Source organism: Balaenoptera ricei, chromosome 12 (genome assembly GCF_028023285.1).
Source record: "Balaenoptera ricei isolate mBalRic1 chromosome 12, mBalRic1.hap2, whole genome shotgun sequence".
NCBI classification, from domain to species: domain Eukaryota; kingdom Metazoa; phylum Chordata; class Mammalia; order Artiodactyla; family Balaenopteridae; genus Balaenoptera; species Balaenoptera ricei.
The window spans coordinates 44,788,006-44,807,730 of record NC_082650.1 but is presented as its reverse complement, the minus strand read 5'-3'; the positions used below and the strand labels follow the sequence as shown (position 1 = coordinate 44,807,730).

Below are 19,725 nucleotides of genomic sequence, written 5' to 3'. Positions count from 1 at the left end.
CACCCATAGATTTATGTGCTTAGCAAATGTCAGTTGTATTTGTTCTCAAACCAGTTTATGCCACTTTCACTAATACCTGTAATCACACAATTTTAATAATAATATACAAATAGAATAAGTGTTAGTTTATAAAAAAGAATTAATATTTCCAAAACCAACTTAAATGCTTTGGAGTGACTTACTATACAAAATTGCTGTCATAATTTAATGTGGATGAGATTAGTAAAAGTTTAGGGAAAAACTCATAAAAGTCTGGAAGGATTCTATATTCCTTCACAAGTATCTTTAATTTCTTCCTATATTAAAGAAACCAAGGCTGGAAATTGTGATGATGTGTTATATGTGTTCTTTGCAGGGAAAAACAATGACACTGATCCGTAGACCCACATTCAAAGACAAGGCTTTTAGCTCCCCTTCAAAAGATTGGTAAATATGTACATGTAAATATTTTAAGCTGAAATAAAATTCATAAATTAATACCTGTATCTTTTTTTGTGATTCACCACTTAACATGCTTCTTTAGTAGTTTTAGTAACGGCTAGTTAGGATCACATTGAATACGATAGTTCCTTTGCTGCTATTCATGAGCTAGAAGCAAATTTCCTTTGGTTTCCATGACAGTAAAATATAGTCTCCTCCATAATTACTCTCTGTATCTGAAGATGAAGCTGGGTAAGAATGTATTGGTAAAGAATCTAGGTAACCTCTTAGAAATGTAGCTATTACAGATCAGATTTCATAAGGATATAGTGATGCACCTGATGGTACCAGGAACTCTTTTTTTTTTTTTTTTAATCAGTGTGCTAGGATTTTGTTGAATTGGAAACTGCTTGGAGTAAGCAACTATACGTGGGAACTTGGAAATTTTCTCACAAATTGCGTAGTAATATTTCCTGAAGAACAATTATATTAAATGTTCTTTTATCTATAAAAAATAAGTTCATTGGTGTATCAGACGTGTCAGGGCTCAGTAGATGGTAGCAGCTCATTGATGCCAGCTTTATCGTGGCTACGTGTATGTGCTGTCATTTATAGGTGACATGGTGCAGAGACACAGGGCTGGGGAAAAAATGCCTTGGAATCTCTGCCTGCCTCCCCAATCACTATAAGTCAGTGAAGATTGTGTTTCTAACTCCCTGGCAGTGAGCTTGCAGTCTGAGTTGTTTTTTTCCCTAGAAGTAGGGAATTAATTCACACTCTTCATAGTCTGTTTACAACCAGTACACACATTGGCCAGCTGACTGGCAAGGCAGCTTTGTCTGTGGCCAACTGGTTAAGAAGCTCATCAATTTTAGTCATTTTAGCACCAGGCTGTATTACTAGCACAGCTAACCAAACACTGAAGTTATTGTTAAATACCAAGGGATTCTTCCAAATTCCTGATTTCTTAATCATCACATATTCATTGTCAACAGTGTAGCCTAGTTTTATAGGCTTGTTCCTTCATCTTTTTCTTTCTTCCCCAAAATATTTATTGAAAGTCTCCTGTGTGCCAGACACTGTTGTAGGATTGGGGATCCAATAGTGAATACAACAGAGAAGAAAAGATAACCCTGCCCTTGTAGAACTTCAATTCTAGTAGGGGATATGTATACATAAACATATACATATGCATATGCATATACATATACATACTTAAACGCTAAGAGGACAAAAAAGTGAGGAAGGCAAATGAAATACTGTGAGTTGGGGAGTAATGCTGAAGTTCTGACAGAGTGAGCAGAGAAGGCCTTACTAAGAAGATCAGGTCTTTAATATAAACTCCTGAAAGAGGAGCACAGTCTAGAAGAGGTAGTCTCTCAGAACATTTTAAGTATTCTTAACCTAAGGTCTGTGGGGTTTGTATGGGAGAAATATTGCATCTTAATTTTCACTAACTCTAACTGAAATTTTAGCGTCTCTTCTAAATCATAAATCTGGATAACCGACTATAGCAATATCAGGAGAACCTGTAACTTTGTCACAGATATTTTCATGTCACATTCAGTTACTGTGTACATCTCAAAATATTATTTATGCTCATCACTACTTATACGTTATCTTAGTTACTATCCCTGCCATTAAATCTTGTATTTTAATGCCTTAATAAAGAAGCACATATATCACAATTTTTAAAAATATCTGTACTGATAGTTATATTTCAAAGTAATACCTTTCCTGGTACCCCTATGTATTATATGTTATGAATTTTAAAACATAGTGAGAAAGAGGCTGAGGCTTCACTGGTTTGCCAAAAAGAGGCTCTGGCATAGAAATGTTAAGCTTTAGTTTAATCCCTAATTGAGAGCTTTCTTCCACCTCCCGCAAGTACAGCACACCCTTCATTTGTTTCCCTCTTTTAGAGATTACTCAAATACATCCTGAACAGATAGGGAGGGTTTTCTGGATAATTCCCTAGAACTGTGATTGTGAAAGATCCTTTTTAGCTTCCTGTGTAACGCAGGCCACACTCTATTCATGTACTTGCAGAATTATATAGCAAGTCAAGCAGAAATTTGGTTTCTTAGAAAATGACAGTTTTAATACTTCACAGATCAGCTTTTATAGACTTCCCTGAAAAGTACTTGAAGAACCTTAAAGGCAGTGCAGTTCATTCTATGAGAAAAAATGAGACACAGAAATCTGAGTTGGAATCAGCTCATTTTACTCCCTTACACCAGCGTTTTAGCCACTCTCCTCATCATGGCATTGACCAAGTGGGTCTGTCTAGATTGAGAGGTCCCAAACTGTACACCGTGGTACCTTCAGCTTGACCAGCCCGTGGGAAATAAGATAGGATATACGTACATGTTGGACAGTTTCAGCACAGCAGCCATAGAACAGAACTGAGAACCCTACTGCAGGTAGAAAGGGGAGGGCAAGCACTAGTTAACGGGTACTCCAGAGAATTTTGCTCTGCCACGACATGTTATGTGCTTTCGATCTCTTTGAATATATTCTTCTACCTCTCATGAAGAGTAAAGAAAAAAGTCAAAAGTAAAAAAATCGCAACATCTTGATGTTGCCAGAAGCTGGAGAGAGAAAAGTGTTAACTCTGTAATTTTCACATTAGACAGACTTTATGCTTGTGTCTTATGTGGAGGGAAATCTATCTTTTGTGTCATTAAACCTTTTGGATTGTATCTTCACTTGTGTCCTTTAGTTCTGAGAAATAGACACTTTAAAAGTGTGATGAGGGCTGTGAGCCTGGTGGCACTAATTTGCATGGGCTTCTTTTCCTTTACAGGTTGGTGAAAGATGCTCCTTGGGATGAAGTCCCGCTTGCTCACTCCCTGGTTGGTTTTGCCACTGCCTATGACTTCTTGTACAACTACCTGAGCAAGACACAACAGGAGAGGTTTCTTGAAGTGATTGCCAATGCCTCGGGATATATGTATGAAACTTCATACAGGAGAGGATGGGGATTTCAATACCTGCACAATCATCAGCCCACCAACTGCATGGCCTTGCTCACAGGAAGCCTAGTCCTGATGAATCAAGGTGCGTACGGACACACCGAGGGGATGCCTGAGCTAACATCAGTTGTAGTTACCATGTTGTGAGCAAAGCATTTATATAACTAGTCTAAGTATATGTTCATGCTTGGATCCTAACTAAGCCCATAAGATGAAGTAATATCTGGGACACCTCTTGAAGAGCTGAGAGACATCTCTTTCCTCATTTCTGCTTGTTATATTAGCCTGAAGGTTACTTGAGTAGGGCATTTGATTGTCCCAAGCCATATCCTTACAGCACAGGATCAGTGGTGAATCTTCCTTTTTCCAAAGATTTTTGACAGTGAAGGCAGTCAGCCTGGATAGAGTTTTTGAAAGCTGAACAGATGGTTTATTATATGAACTGAATAGTCCTCATACACAGGTGTGTATCATTATAGCAGTACTTTTTTTGTCCCTCTAAAGACTTTAAAACAATCAGTCTACATCATTCAGGTCAAATTTGGAATTGACTTTTGTGGATCGTATAGCTGCTTTACCTTATTGTATTACGTAATTGCTAATATTGCATTTTCTTTGTTCTTGTAATTCTGACTTAATTACAACTCCTGTGGAAGTCTATAAATGACTAAATAAGATTATGTTTAAGAAAAACAACCCTAAGATCACAGTGAGTTATTAGAATTAAATATATACTCGTAACTGGCAAATCTAAAAGAGTTTAACTCTTGATTATATTCCCCATAAGAATTAGTAAGCATTTTGCACGTTATCCAGCATCAGATTTTACCCAAGCCTAGCTTTCTCCCTTGTCATATGAACCATCACTTTTAATTAGGTCTTAGAAGAAAAGAAACTACAATTAATTGAGCATATGGCATGTGCTAATCCTTGTCCATATTTTAATTCTCACATCAACCATATAAGGTAGCTGGGATTTGGACCCAGTTCTAGCCAAACTCAAACTTCATTGTCTTTCCACTATATTTTGTTACCTCTCTCAGAATAGAAATTCAATTTTAGTAACTCAAGGAAAGCTTGATTAAGAGGGTCAATTTTCATGCTAGCTCCCTTTGCCCCCCACTCTCACAAAAACAAATGAAATTTTAAAAGTCAAGAGGTAAGCCATGTGAACACCTACCATCAAACCATTTATAAATCCACAGGCCTGTGGAAAGACAGCATCATAAATTGGTGGAAAGAACCTTGGAGTGAACTGGATTGCAGCTTGGGGCTTTGAGTTTTAGTCTAGTACAGTTTTATTTCCTTAGATAAATGTTTAGTTCTTTACCAACAGGAATAGAGCTTATTTCTTCATTCTTCACAGTAGATAAAATTGTTCCAGATATTAAGCAGGCACCTACAATACTGGCTCGAATTGGGTCAAAATTTGAATTTTCTTCTGGCAGGAGTTTTCACATGCCTTTGTTTTCTGAGTAAAGTTATGGGTTGCTCTGGGATGCACTCTCCCAGAGCCATTCCATAAGCAGCTCACACATTTCTAAGAAGATGGGACAAAAGAAGGAGTGAAATCTCTGCTCCTGCACATCTCAGTTAATAATTAGACTTACAGCCCCAGCTTTGCTCTAACTTTAGGAGCTACCTCGGCCACGCTGTGCCAATAATTCCATGTTCTCAGAGCAGCCTTGTAAATACTGACTGAGGTAGCTTACTCAGGTGTAGCTCCTACTGGACTCAGATGAAATTTCAGCAGTGAGAGAGTTAGGATTTTTCATCTGTTCTGCTAACCCTGTCTTAAGGCTTAGGATACAGGGCCCACAGGATCACATGTATGCAGTTTACAAATCAGTTGGAAAGAAGACAGGTGTGAAATGTTTAAATGACTACACCATACTTATAATATTACCACGGAATGAAATAAGGGGGATCATGAAATTATGATTAAATATCAAACGAGTGTATTAAGTTTGAATTCAGGAGAACAAGGTTCTTTAGGTGAGTTTGAGATGGTTCATGGAACTTTGAAGGATGGGTAGGATATGGATAACTGAAAATAATGAACATTCCAGGCAAGGTGTATGGATGATGGAAAAAAATACAGGGCAGAGCATCAGTAACAACAATATTGGTACCTCGTATTGACAGATTTGAAGTTTACAAAGGTAGACATTGCCTCGTCTCATGAATAGGGTTTTTATAAGGAAAATCAGGTAATATCTGGGGAGCAGTGAGTAGCAGTTCTAATTTTAAACATCAGTCACATTGGTATCTGATTGGAGATGGAGGATACAGAGAGAAAAAAGATGAGGATGATTGGGATTTTAAACTCTAATGACTAATGGAAATTGAAAACTATCCAGAAGGCTGGCAGGTCAGGTGTGGAGCTGGATGGGAGAAGGAGCCAGTGTACAATTAACAGTAACCTCTGCACAGCAGAGCCTGAGAATGGTGCTGCACCCCCATGAGATGAGAGCTTGGTCTTACTTAGCCTGGAACCTTGGATTTAGGCTGGGAGGTACCTGGTGGTACCTGGGCCTCTGGAAGCCCCCATACCCAGCACACCTAGTAGACTGTGGTAGAGGGTTCAGCATGGATGATCACACACACGTCTATGGGAGTGATGCAACAAAAGTCCACTCATTAGGAGGCAGTGGGCTTAATTTTATCCTTAGGGGTTGTGTATTTTAAATACAAGCAAACAAAACAAACCTTAAATCTAAAGACCTAGGTTCAGATCAAAGTTCTGTTCATTTTTAGTCATGTGCCAGAGGACAAGTCAACCTTTCTGTAATTTTGGGGTAATAATGCATAATTGAGTTGTTAAAAGGATTAAGTAAGATTATGTTCGGTGCTGTGTAAATTATAAATGTTACGAAATGTGAGGAATTGTTACTGTTGCCTAAACGCTGGTCTCACAAGAATTATAGGAAGATAGCATTTCCGAGTCAAAAGGATTTTAGAAAAAATTTTAGACCTTTAATTTTCAGCTGGGGAAATTGAAAAATGTGGCAGGTTGAAGAAGTGCTTGAACAAAATCATGTGGCTCATTTTTGGCAGATTAGGGACTCCCAGTTGATTTTTGTCACCTTTAGATTGCCACTCCAATGGTCTCTCCACCCCACTGTGCTGCCTTTTCCAATGCTGTGGAATCTAAAACCACGTAAAGGGTGAGGTATTGTCTTCTAAGAACAGGACGCGTTGGAGACTATTCATTTAGCATTTATAGTATTTGCAGCTCATTAAAAATTCTGTAAAATAATGGTGACAGTTTCTGTGAAGCGGAAAACTTCAAAAATATTTTCAAACAGTGTTTTCTAGAAAAACTGAGTAAAAGTCTCAATGTACAGATCCTTTCTTGCAGACATAAAGTATGTGCAATTTGTAATCTTAGATGTGGTGTGGTTTCAGTTTATTAAAGATTATGAAATGGCTGATACTTATTGAAAGGTTTGTCTTTAATTAATAAATGACCTGTATTCAAGAACTTCTTAACTTAGATCATGGACTCATCATAAACCTGGGCTAGCAGGATGTTATTTATAATGTTGATAAGTGAGAGTTTTACAAAATGCAATTTGCAGTATAAACTGGTCAGATAACTCAGAGGGTTTTATTTGGCCATATTTTTGTTTTTAGTTTGTTACAGCCTTAGTCATTGTTTCCATCTTTCAGGGTATCTTCAAGAAGCTTACTTATGGACCAAACAAGTTCTGACCATCATGGAGAAGTCTCTTGTCTTGCTCCGAGAGGTGACAGACGGCTCCCTCTATGAAGGAGTTGCATATGGCAGCTACACCACTAGATCACTCTTCCAGTATATGTTTCTTGTTCAGAGGCACTTTGACATCAACCACTTTGGCCACCCATGGCTTAAACAACACTTTGCATTTATGTATAGAACCATCCTGCCAGGTACAGTGAGGACTTAGAAGTGGGAAAACATTAAACTACTGTAATTTTTTCTGATTATGAAGATGGACTAGACCAAGAAAAGAAACGTGGGATTTGAGCCATATTGAGGTTAAAGGGATTTTTTTTTTTAATCAAAGAATAATTCAAGAGTTGTATATTGCCAGGAATATTTGGAGAGTTAATGTGAAGATTTGTGATTTAGGTATTATAAAGCTTAGAGCTTAACAGATCAGATATAATTTGTAGCCTCCACAGTACTTTTATTTTTGTATGTGTACAAACTTGGGCACATATACAAACTCATTTTCATGAATCTAAACAAAACAAAAATACTTACGATTACATATTAATTTTCCTTTATGTGTGATCCCTAATTGATCCTATTTTACTTTTTTAGTTTTAAATTTTTTGTTCCAAACTATACAAACATGATTCAAAAGAAAGATTACATCTACATATTTAAATTGGGGGTTTAGTATTCTCTTAACACATTTTTGATCAGAGACGTATTACAGGCACAGGCGTTAGTTTCTGCAGAAATCCCCTGGTCAATAATGTGTTAATACTCAAAATATTTTATGGAAATAAATGGTATAAGATATAGAAAGCAAACCAAAAAATGAATTTCTGGGACTTCCCCGGCGGTTCAGTGGTTAAGACTCCGCTCTACCACTACAGGGGGCGTGGGTTCAGTCCCTGGTTGGGGAACTAAGACCCACATGCCACGCAACATGGCTGAAAATTTTTTTTAAAAAAAGAAAAAAAATGAATTTCTATGAAACTTCTAATTTCTTGTTGCTACGTAGCTTAGCCTTTTAAGAGAACTGGCTCTCACACACACACACACACACACACGCACGCACACACACATATATATATAAAGAGTTTATTCATTTCTAGGACAGCCTATAACTCTCCTTATTTCTAAACAGGACTATCGTGTTAGAAAAGGTTTAGGAGGTAAATTTTCATCAGGGTGGGTTTTCCCTCAGTGAAATGCAATTTTTTAGTTGAATGATCCTAGACCTACAGCAAACAATCCAGTTTTTAAATCTTTTTGCTCTGGTTATATACACATGGATTGGATAGAATCTCCATTATTGGATTAGTTATCAAAAAAATACTGCAGAGCAAAAGAACCATGTTAAGATTTAGTTTAGACTCACATGCGGAACCCTATTGTTTTGGTTATCCTTAAGCATGTGGGAGAGGCCTCTTTTATCTTTAGTTTATCTTGGTAAACAAAGGCCATCTAAAGCAAGGGCCTTTAAGAGGTCTCAGTGCTTTGTAATTTGATCTGAGTTCTAACAGCCAGCCACATCAGGGCTTGGGTTTGCTGTGAACTATGTATGTGGCTACTTCCTAAGGTGGAAAAGACAATATGAGCACCTCTAAGAGGAGAAATCATGTATTTGTGTCAATTAGTAAAACAACCTTTATTGAACATTTATGTGCCAAGCACTATAATAGGCAGGGGATTCAGAGTAATAAAACAGCCCATCTGCTTTTAAGATACAGGTTAGTAGAAGATTCAGAAAATCACATTTTATAGTAAGATTTACTTGGACGAGAGTTTACTAAACTGCTAGAAGCAAAAACATTAGCTGTAAATCATGTAAATATGGTCATGCAGGCATTTTTAGAAGGGATTCTGTGTTAAGGCAGTCTGTTCTCAACAACATTTCTTTTTTATTTTCTCTATAATGGCTATTGTAGTAACGATTAATCCTGTCTGACCCAGAATTTTCTCCCATTCTTCTTTTTCAAGAATGCCTGGAGCATTATCTGGTCTTACGTAGTTTTGTTTTTCTGACCTCTTCCAGTATGATCTTTACATTTTCTCTCTTTTCTTCAACTTCTGATAGTACATACAGGCAGGACCTTCTCTGGAATTGTTTCATTTTCTTCCTATAGAAACTCAGTTTCTCCCCTAAACCTTATAATTTCTGCTGTATTGGATGCCAAATTGAAGCACCTTATGTTATTATCTTGGTCTGGGATGTGGGATGAGTTGGTGGGAAAGCTAGTGCTGATTCCAGGTTCAGGGACTCACCATGCACAAAAGGATAGATCTCCCATGTATCCATGCAATTATATTTGCACGTAGCGTGGACATTAGAAAATGAGGAAGGTAGGCAACAAACGTAAGCCTTAATAGTTGTTTCCATTACCAAAGACAAGTTGCCACATGACAGACTTGCACACAGGTTTGTGGAAGACTTTTAGAAGGATTCTGATTAACTGGCCTGGGGTAGTGCGAGGGCATGGTGGATTTTTCTTCCTTATTTTTATCCAAGGTACACAATTGAGTCTAATTTGGAACCAGGATTGAGAATCATTCTTTGGGCCTTTATGGAAGTAGGCAGTTTTAAACTTATCTTAATTCTGTCAAACTTCTTTCCCCAGGGTTTCAAAGAACTGTGGCTATTGCAGACTCAAATTACAACTGGTTTTATGGTCCAGAAAGCCAATTAGTGTTCCTGGATAAATTTGTCATGCGTAACGGCAGTGGTAACTGGTTGGCTGACCAGATCAGAAGGAACCGTGTGATGGAAGGTCCAGGGACGCCTTCCAAAGGGCAGCGCTGGTGTACGCTTCACACAGAATTTCTCTGGTATGCTACCTTGTACTGGCTTTAAAGAGAAATTGTACCCAGGGGTATAGTGTGCTAATTTTTTTGCATTAAAAAAGAAAAACTAATCTACTTTTTAACACTTTCTCCATGCCACCTACGAACTCGCAGCTTCAATTAAATTCATATCACAGTTTTGAAATTCTGTTAGAAACATTTCCTTCCATTTAAGATCTAATTACTGTTTGCAGTTTTTGCTTTTCGTGTATTAGAATCCTAGGCTCACACTATTTCCTAGATATGCATGTTTTGGTTTACATCATTTTTGAAATCATATAAAGAGAAAAACCACGAAATTTAGACTGAGTTATTCTGATAATCACACCAAAAAAAAAAAGTAGTAAAATGTTTTGTTTTGGTAAATGGAGCATTATAATCTTCTAATAGCAAAGCTGTTGCTAAATTTTCAAAACTACTTAAAAGTGGTTGACAGTATTTGACAGTTTTACTTTGATAATAAAAGAAGCATGTAATTTTTTTGCCTTAATCTTTTAAGCCTAGAAGGAGAAGCCAGGGTCTCCTTTTTAAAGTACTGCCAAATACATGTTTGGCATCCAATAAATTAAAATAAAAATTACAGGGAACTGGTTAATCATTAATCCCTGATGTCTTTTCAAGCTATTGAAATTTGCATTCAACTCCAAAGTAAGCTTCCGTGGTTTGATTGCTTCTTTTCATTTACAAAAAAAAAAATTAAACAATTAAGAGGGGAAAAAAAACGTTAGTAAAGTGGTAACTGTCATAATTTAACCAGCATTTTAAAAAACTATCTTCACAGATGAACTGCATATATTAACATGCAACCATTCTTGGCTCCTTTTAGGTATTTGAAGTAATTACTTAATAGTGTTTTTCACTTACCCGTAAATAAACAAGAGCGTTCTATAAAGCTGATTATAGGAGTCAGATTAATGCTAAGTCTAAGTTGATTCAGAAAGTGCCTTTACGCGAATATGAAAACTGACCAAAGCCTGAGAGGAGGATGGCCAGTTCCACTCGTTTCTGGATTTGTTAAATCATCATAATTAAGCCAACACTGTACTAGACTGAAGCAGAGAGACAATTGCTGATGTCCGTAACTGAGACTCCAGAACAAAAGACAAAACAGCTCAAATCAAATAAATATCAATAAGATTAACTCTACCATAGGTGACTGATTCACTTTAGAGAAAAAGTATCTTAGAGCCTCAAGCTTCCCTTGAGCAGCAAATCATATGAACCTGTCAAGGCTGTTGTCTCAGATCACCAAAAGTGAACAGTCATCTTCATTATTATTTTTGGAGCCTTCCTGAATCAAAACCTGTGTTCTTAATCATGGTGAAAGTTTAATGTGAATTATTATCTTACTTTGATAAACATCATAAATTAAAATAAGAAACATATCAAAAAAAGCATGACATCATCTGCAGATTAAAACAAAACCAAACCTTGGAATCGGGCTAGGCAGCGGGTGGCATGATCATAAATCCTCCACTGTTAGATCATTTCCTGAATTTCATCCATTCATATTCTTAGATATGGTATTGGCAATAAATTTTATCTAATATGTGAAATTTGACTCTATTTAAATTTATTTTTTTAGAGGGGGAAAAAAGTACTCTACCAAACTTTCAATAATATCAGTTGTTTGCAGAACAGTGCTTTCTCAGCACTCAGGGATTGCTAGAGTCCAAATCTTACCATGTGGTTTCCTAGAATAGGAGCCCCTCAACTAGAGGTTTGGATGAGCTGCTTAATTCTATGAGCCCCAGTCGTTTGGGTGGCAGTTCTGAAATCATTAACTGAAGAGGGTCCACGTAGTGACTATCAGTAGCTGTCATTTCCGGCTCAAACCCTTCACAGTTGTAAAGACCCACTCCTCTCCCATTCACCAAGGGCATGCCCCTACACATGCTGATTATACGTGAGTGTTTTCAGAAATGCCCCTAATACAGTCTACGCTGCCAGTGCTCTGGGTGGTGTTTTTACGTTGTTTCCTCCAGCCACGTTGCCGTGTGCCCTCGCAGCTCTGCTGTGTTCCTTTCACTTCTATCGGAAAACCATTTAATTTTAAAAAATTGATTCTTTCAGGTATGATGCCAGCTTGAAATCTGTCCCCCCTCCAGATTTTGGCACCCCAGCATTGCATTATTTTGAAGACTGGGGTGTTGTGACTTATGGAAGTGCGCTGCCTGCAGAAATCAATAGATCTTTCCTTTCCTTCAAGTCAGGAAAACTTGGGGGACGTGCAATATATGACATTGTCCACAGAAACAAATACAAAGACTGGATCAAAGGCTGGAGAAATTTTAACGCAGGCCATGAACATCCTGATCAAAACTCCTTTACTTTTGCTCCCAACGGTGTGCCTTTCATTACTGAGGCTCTCTATGGGCCAAAGTATACCTTCTTCAACAATGTTTTGATGTTTTCCCCAGCTGTGTCCAAGAGCTGCTTTTCTCCCTGGGAAGGTCAGGTCACAGAAGACTGTTCATCAAAATGGTCTAAATACAAGCATGACCTGGCAGCTAGCTGTCAGGGGAGAGTGGTTGCTGCAGTGGAGAAAAATGGGGTGGTTTTCATCCGAGGAGAGGGTGTGGGCGCTTATAACCCCCAGCTCCGTCTGAAGAACGTTCAGAGGAATCTGATGCTCCTGCATCCACAGCTTCTCCTCCTTGTGGATCAGATACACCTGGGAGAGGACAGCCCCTTGGAGACGGCAGCAAGCTTCTTCCACAATGTGGATTTTTCTTTTGAGGAGACAGTGGTAGATGGGGTCCATGGGGCTTTCATCAGGCAGCGAGATGGTCTCTATAAAATGTACTGGATGGATGATACCGGCTACAGTGAGAAAGGAACCTTTGCTTCAGTGACATACCCTCGGGGCTATCCCTACAACGGGACCAACTATGTGAATGTCACCACACACCTCCGAAGTCCCATCACCAGGGCAGCTTACCTCTTCATAGGGCCCTCCGTAGATGTCCAGAGCTTCAGCATCCACGGAGACTCTCAGCAACTGGATGTGTTCATAGCCACCAGCGAGCATGCCTACGCCACTTACCTGTGGACAGGTGAGACTACAGAACAGTTGGCCTTGGCACAGGTCATTGCCGACCGTCAGAAAATTCTGTTTGACCGGAGTTCGGCCATCAAGAGCACCGTGGTCCCTGAGGTGAAGGACTATGCCGCTATTGTGGAACAGAACCTGCAGCATTTTAAGCCAGTGTTCCAGCTGCTGGAGAAGCAGATCCTGTCCCGAGTCCGGAACACAGCCAGCTTTAGGAAGACTGCTGAGCGCCTGCTGAGATTTTCAGATAAGAGACAGACCGAGGAGGCCATCGACAGGATTTTTGCCATATCACAGCAGCAGCAGCAGCAGCAAAGCAAGTCCAAGAAAAACCGAAGGGGAGGCAAGCGCTATAAATTTGTGGATGCCGTCCCTGATATTTTTGCACAGATTGAAGTCAATGAGAAGAAGATTCGACAGAAAGCTCAGATTTTGGCACAGAAAGAGCTGCCCATAGATGAAGATGAAGAAATGAAAGACCTTTTAGATTTTGCAGATGTAACATATGAGAAACACAAAAATGGTGATTTGATGAAAGGCCGGTTTGGACAGGCTCGGATGGTGACGACGACTCGCAGCAGAGCCCCAGCACTGTCTGCTTCGTATACCAGGCTGTTCCTGATTCTGAACATCGCTATTTTCTTTGTCATGTTGGCAATGCAACTGACTTATTTCCAGAGGGCCCAGAGCCTACATGGCCAAAGATGTCTTTATGCAGTCCTTCTAATAGATAGCTGTATTTTATTATGGTTGTACTCTTCTTGTTCCCAATCCCAGTGTTAGCACTGAAGCTATAAATTGCTTGATCGTTTTGTGGTCACAAGTCTGTGCAAAAAAAAAAAAATCATTGCCCTCGTTTGTTACTGGATTTTTTTTCTCAGATTCTTTTAACAAATTAAGGGGAAGGTACTTTCACACAAGAAAGCAGGGACGTGGAGAAATCAGTATGGGTAAAGGCAAAGAATTTATCAAAGGAATAAGAGTAGCTTGGTTGTCACATGGTGTTTCTGGAAGTGGCTTGGCTGAATTAGCCGTCCATATAATACTACTCTCTAAAGAACAAAATGTCTGGTTTTAAGTAATATTTCTTCTTAAGAGAAAAAGACTTAGATAGAATTGGATTTTATTAATATTAATTTAATGCTATTAGCGATCTCCAGATACTATTTTATGAAAAGACTGAAGCACACAATTCTAAGAAATACAGAAAAAAATTTTTAATGGTGTAGTCATGTTGAAAATAAATGTTAATAAGTCCTGGTGTGGTGGTGTCACCTTCCTTAGAGAGTAATTCATGAGTTAAGTGAATAACAGCATCTGTACATTGGGTTACTATTCAGATAACATAGTAAAGTGATGGTAGAAGATTATTGAAAAATTTGAGATATGTTTCCAGTGGAAAACATATATCTATGAATGAATTTCCTTGATGATGTTGGTTTCAGCATACACATAATTGACTGCTTTTACACACCCATTGGTTATTCAATAAACGAGACAATTACAGGTAACTTAATTTTCTATTTTCCTTCTATGGAAAACTGTTATAGACCCAATGACTAACTTCAAAATAAATATATGCTGAACATTGATTTCAGTACCAAAGAAGATGGGGAAGCTAAAATTTGGATATGATTCTTACTTTTTTTAATAGAAAACTTTCTTCAATTTATTTTGCTAAATAAACATCATAATTGTGATTTTTCTATAGTGTCTTTCTTCTTTTTTCCTTTACATTCAACATGTATTCAACAATTTTGAAATCTTTTAAGAAAAACTGTTTATTTGAACATGCGTTAATTAAACAACGTAGAGTTGGAATTGAAAGAAGTAATTTCTCTGCTTATTTACCTTTTTGTTTTTTAAACATATTTTGAACATTTAAAACAAAACCAAATTCTGATATTTAAGTAATACCAAACTTTTAAAACATAAAATTTTCATATTTATTTTCAGTTAAGTCCTCAGGAGGTAACAGCAGCACAGAGTACTGGAAACACATTCCACAGATTGATATTTCAGCATAAGAAAATGATATACTTAAAAGGAACTTAAGAGTGAATTATCGTACATTTAGCATATTTGACTTTTATGTATTTCTCCCTTGAAAACAGAAAATATGTTTGGCTCCAGTTTGTAATGAGAACACATTCCCTGATACAGGTCTAAGGTAATAATGGCAATCTTTTCCTTTCACTTGTCCTTTTGGATCATGGAAATACCGGTAAGTAACAGAAAACAAAAACATTCAGAAACTTATGAGCCCCTTTTTGCAGTTCTAATTTTGAACCTTCTTACATAAAAAAACACAAGTCTGACTTTTCACTGTGCTTCACTCATTATGCTGGGAATCTAGAAGATGACTTCTGAGGAAGTATTTTTTTTTTCTTTTATGGAAGAAGTCTCTGGGGAGGATGTCATTACACACTGTTTAAAAGAATAATGTTTTCAAAAGAATAATGCTTCCGTTTGTCCTGCATGGATGCTGTTACGGGGCTTTAAACTTGCTTTATGTGACAGATTCTCCGTTTACTTAACCTCATTCGACATTCCTCTCTTCTAGTCTTTCTCATTCAGAAAGGATGAATTGTCTGAAATGATCAAAAGCAAATTTTGAAAAAAAAGGTAAATTGCTCTTTGAGGCTACCAGGCAAACCTGATCTCAGACCCAAAAACTCAGGCATACTTTCTCATAAAGATGAAAAGTGCAAGCGAGCGCCAAATCCAGCTTTCCTTTTGTTTTCACTAGGTGAGGGCAGACAATAAATTAGTCCCCATAGCATGATCCTAGTATAACACATCAGCTCATTTTCAAAGCAACTTTTAAAAATATGGTAATCGCATATCTTTAAAACAAAATTATTTGATGGGTTTATTTTCCTTCTAAGTGGACCTTGTATTTATTTCAATTTTAAAAATTTCCACAGTCAGTGACTTAAGTGGTTAAGTAAGGAAAAAGAATGCTGAGACAAATCACTGCTCTTCATAATGAGACATGTTTTATATCAGGGATAGTTCATATTTGAATAAAACTAAGGAATTCTTTGTATCTTCCAGAAAAGCAAGCAATGTTAAGTCTCTCTTGAAACTGAGTAATTAATTATGGAATCTGTTCAGTGCTGCTCACTGTGAAGGGAGTGTTTCAAGTTCATTGGATAACATGGGAGCTTTTGTCTGGGGGATTGGCAGGACGTTAGTCCTCATCTTAAAGAAAATTTGGGAATCATTAGCAAATAGAGCTTGTCTGTGCAGTGGGAGGGTCATATTCCCTGGTGGATAACTGATTAGCCTCTTAACAGCCATGATGATGGATGAGACCTATCATTTGCTGAGAGAACAGTATTGAGATCATTGTTATAATTGTTAAAGTCAAGTGGAAGACATTCTCAATTCTCAGACTGTTTTAATAAATAGAATCTATTATATCACCTAATTCTTCCACAAAGATTTTAGTCATAGTTTTTAGGAAGTACCAAATGTTCCAGGGTTACTAGAGAATAGTTTTAAAAGGATATTATGCACACAATAATTTTTTAGAGGAAAAATTTATATTACACCTTAATCTGCTTTTAAAAAATTCTTGGTAGTTCACAAACCACCACAAAGGAATTGGAAATTTCTCCAGATTTTTAAGAGAAAGCAAGTCATGAAATGTTATATTTTTAAGTTAGAAAGTAAATGCATGTTTTTCCTTAGAAATATAAAACAAGATTAACTGGGCACTTTTGAGAGTTAAAGGAGAAGCAAGTAACAGATCCCAAGACTGTTCTAGGAAAACTAGGACATGGTCGTCTGTGTCTTAGATTAATTCAGGAAATAAAAGGGGCTAGGGATGTGTGTGAAGGTCTAACTTGAAGTTTAGCGCTAAAAACAGGAACTTGAGATGATCTGATGGAGCCTCCAAAATCTGCAGGTGAGGAAACAGACTCAAGCAAAGGGGGCTTTTATCTGCTTATTCTTGTGCTTACTTCATTTCTGTTGGCAAAGCCCATTGGCTTGATTTTTCCTCTTCAGGCTCGCGTTGAGAAGAGGTCAGTTTCTGCAGCTTATTTAGCCTACTGGCAAAGATGAACCATTTTGCTAGCAATGTTTCAGCTAGATACATGCTTTACGCTATGTAACATCAGTGAAGTACTGACAAGGAAATCATGCATTCCAATACATGGTCTAAATATTTCAATTGTAGTCATCAATTTTGATAGGTTCAAACTCTATTTAGCAAGATGTAGTTGCCATGTGAAGAATAAAAATTGATAAAGTTACATTATGACTTTCCTGTTCTTTTTCTTGGCTGTGCAGTTTCTCTTTGTTTGGGGGGTTTCTTTTTTGTTTTTGTTTTGTGTAAGTTATAAACATACATGATTGGAAAAGTAAAATAGTACTAGAAGGCTCATATTTTGAAAAACCTCCTGCCCTCTCCCTTTTCACTCTTGATTCGTGCTTCCCAGAAGTAACCAATTTCTGACTATCTTAGCCCTTGGGTCTATTACATCCTTGTTTATGTTAAGGTCTAAAACTTCCTACCAATGAAATGAGGATTTATCTCTTTTTTCCATCTCCCCTTTCTTCACACCTGTTTCATTCACTGCCTTCCTTCTAACAGGGCTATCATAATTTTTGGCTAAGTCACTATTCAGTATTTATATGTTAAAACTATGTAAGTATGACTCAAAGGCTAGCCATAAAATGTACTTTCTTACTTTCATAAACAACTTTGGTTTCCCCAGAGTTAATGATTATTTTCTTCATTTCCTTAGTTGTCAAGCAACCTCATTTTATCCCCAAACTTTCCAATGTAAGTATGAATCTCCTCCCTCTGTCCAATCACATCTATGTAATTTGGCAGTTCTTTTTGTTCTTGGGGCCATCCTTGCATGATGGTTGTCTTCAAATCTCCTTTCTCCATCATTCTAAGGATTCTCTATACCACTTTTCTGTGTGAATCTTTTGTTTCCTGGGCCCCATGCTTTCCTTTTTCTTCATCAGTGTCTCTTTTTGATGGAGCATACCCTCCCCAAGAATCCCAAGAAAGGATGCATGGGGAGTAAAATCTTGCCTCCTTCCATTTCTGAAAAAAAAAGTTTATTCTCTCCTTCACTTGATTGATCATTTTGCCAACAATTTTAGTCTGGAAATAACTTTTCCTCAGAGATGTGAAGGCATGGCTCTATAACTCTCCAGTTTGTAGTGTAGCCATTGAGAAGTCTGTTACCGAGTTTTCTCTTGGACAGAAATTTTAACCGGAGAAAGTCTGTCATCTCCCTGCTTAGTTCAGCAGAGGGATGCTGGAGAAGGGAGTTGTTTAATAGGTCTAACTGCTTGTGTTCTCAAAGTCAAGTGGAGAAAGGGGCTAAAAGTCTCACTGTTTCGTAAGTAGACACCTATCCTCTAATTACAGCGCCTCCACTCCGTTGTGCTGTGTCTTTAAACCAGAATCCCTCTTCTCAGTCTCTCCAGGGAGTCGAAGCCTCATCTTCTGCTGGAGTCCAGGTGCATTCTGCTTGCTGTGGTTCCATTTTCCACTCGCATGCATTCCCACTCTCACAGGCACCTACTGCCAATTCCTGAACATCCTTGTGGTTCTGCTGAGTGAACTGGCTTGTTTCTGTCAACTCCAATCCCATTTTCTTGCTGGCTTGTATTTCAGCCTCCTGTTTAGTTACCATTCAACCATCTACTCTCAGCTTCCATGGTCTTGTTCTATTCTCCATTCATTCATTCTGAAAATATTTTTTGAGTACCCACTAAGTGCGAGGCACTGTTCTGGTGCTTGGAATACTACATTAGTGAATAAAAAAATTAAGATCCTGCCTTCTTGGTGCTTACATTCTAGGGATGTGTCTGATGAATTAGCATAATTCATAAGTAAATTATATAATCTATTAAAAGCTAATAGGTGCTATGAAGGGAAGGGAAAGATGGGATAAGGAGATTGAGAAGGGGAGGGTGTAATTTTAAATAGGGTGGTCAGAATAGGCTCTACTGATGTCCCCACTCCCATTCTCTTTTTCATTTTTAAAATCCCTTTAGTAGATTTAGTAGAGTTTCAGGAAGGATCAGAAATAATTCCTATATTGAATCCAATATGTTTAACTAGAAGCCCCACATCACTGTTCAGGTGAGCTGACAAATAACAAGAATGACAGTAACGTGTGTTTATTGAGCACCTACTATGTGCCAGGTGCTGTTTTAGGAACTGGAGATTTGGTAGAGAACAACAACAACATAAAACCTGGTCCTCATGTAGTTTATGATATGAGTGAGTGGGTGGATGGGAGGGGCAAAGAGCAACAAACTCAACAAAAATACACTAGGTCAAGTAGTGATAAGTTCTGTGGGGAATAGTCTAGATAGGAGATAATCAGCTCCCTTGACTAAGTCCAGAGGGGGAATATTTAAGGCCCAGCTCATAGGCAAAACATGTGACCAAAGGAGTGTCTATTTTGTGGGAGCATGTTGGTCAAAAGATGATTAATCAAGGGGCCCTCAGGATACTGTGTCTCTGAGTCTCATTTACTGTAGAAGAGCAGATTGCCTGACTTGGCTCTGACCCAATCACCTGACTGTCCCTTAATAAACAGAAAATTGTCCAAATCTTCCTGCCATTTCTATTTTCAGCCTGCCTGTTTCAGGGACTTCACCTAGACGTGTGGCTGGAGTGTAGGGTGTGTAATGGAATGGTGGTGGGAAACAAAACTGGGAAGGTAAACGGGGGTGCAGAGGAGGTGCTCCTTTCT

The 19,725-nt window shown here is 38.0% G+C and overlaps 1 protein-coding gene across 4 annotated transcripts in view; it reads left to right on the top strand.

The window, feature by feature from the left end:
* Nucleotides 1–14,602, top strand: part of DSE (dermatan sulfate epimerase) — a 69,426-nt gene extending 54,824 nt beyond the window's left edge. For 3 of the 4 annotated variants that reach the window (XM_059941983.1, XM_059941982.1, XM_059941984.1), the window contains 4 exons: nt 3,227–3,480; nt 7,068–7,307; nt 9,714–9,921; nt 12,010–14,602. In XM_059941983.1, the coding sequence (XP_059797966.1) occupies nt 3,227–3,480; nt 7,068–7,307; nt 9,714–9,921; nt 12,010–13,771 (2,464 nt within the window). In that variant the 3' untranslated portion in view covers nt 13,772–14,602. Of the gene's footprint in view, nt 1–3,226; nt 3,481–7,067; nt 7,308–9,713; nt 9,922–12,009 lie in introns of those variants that run through there. The other variant, XM_059941985.1, reaches the window with a different exon arrangement.
* Nucleotides 14,603–19,725: the final 5,123 nt, after the last annotated feature.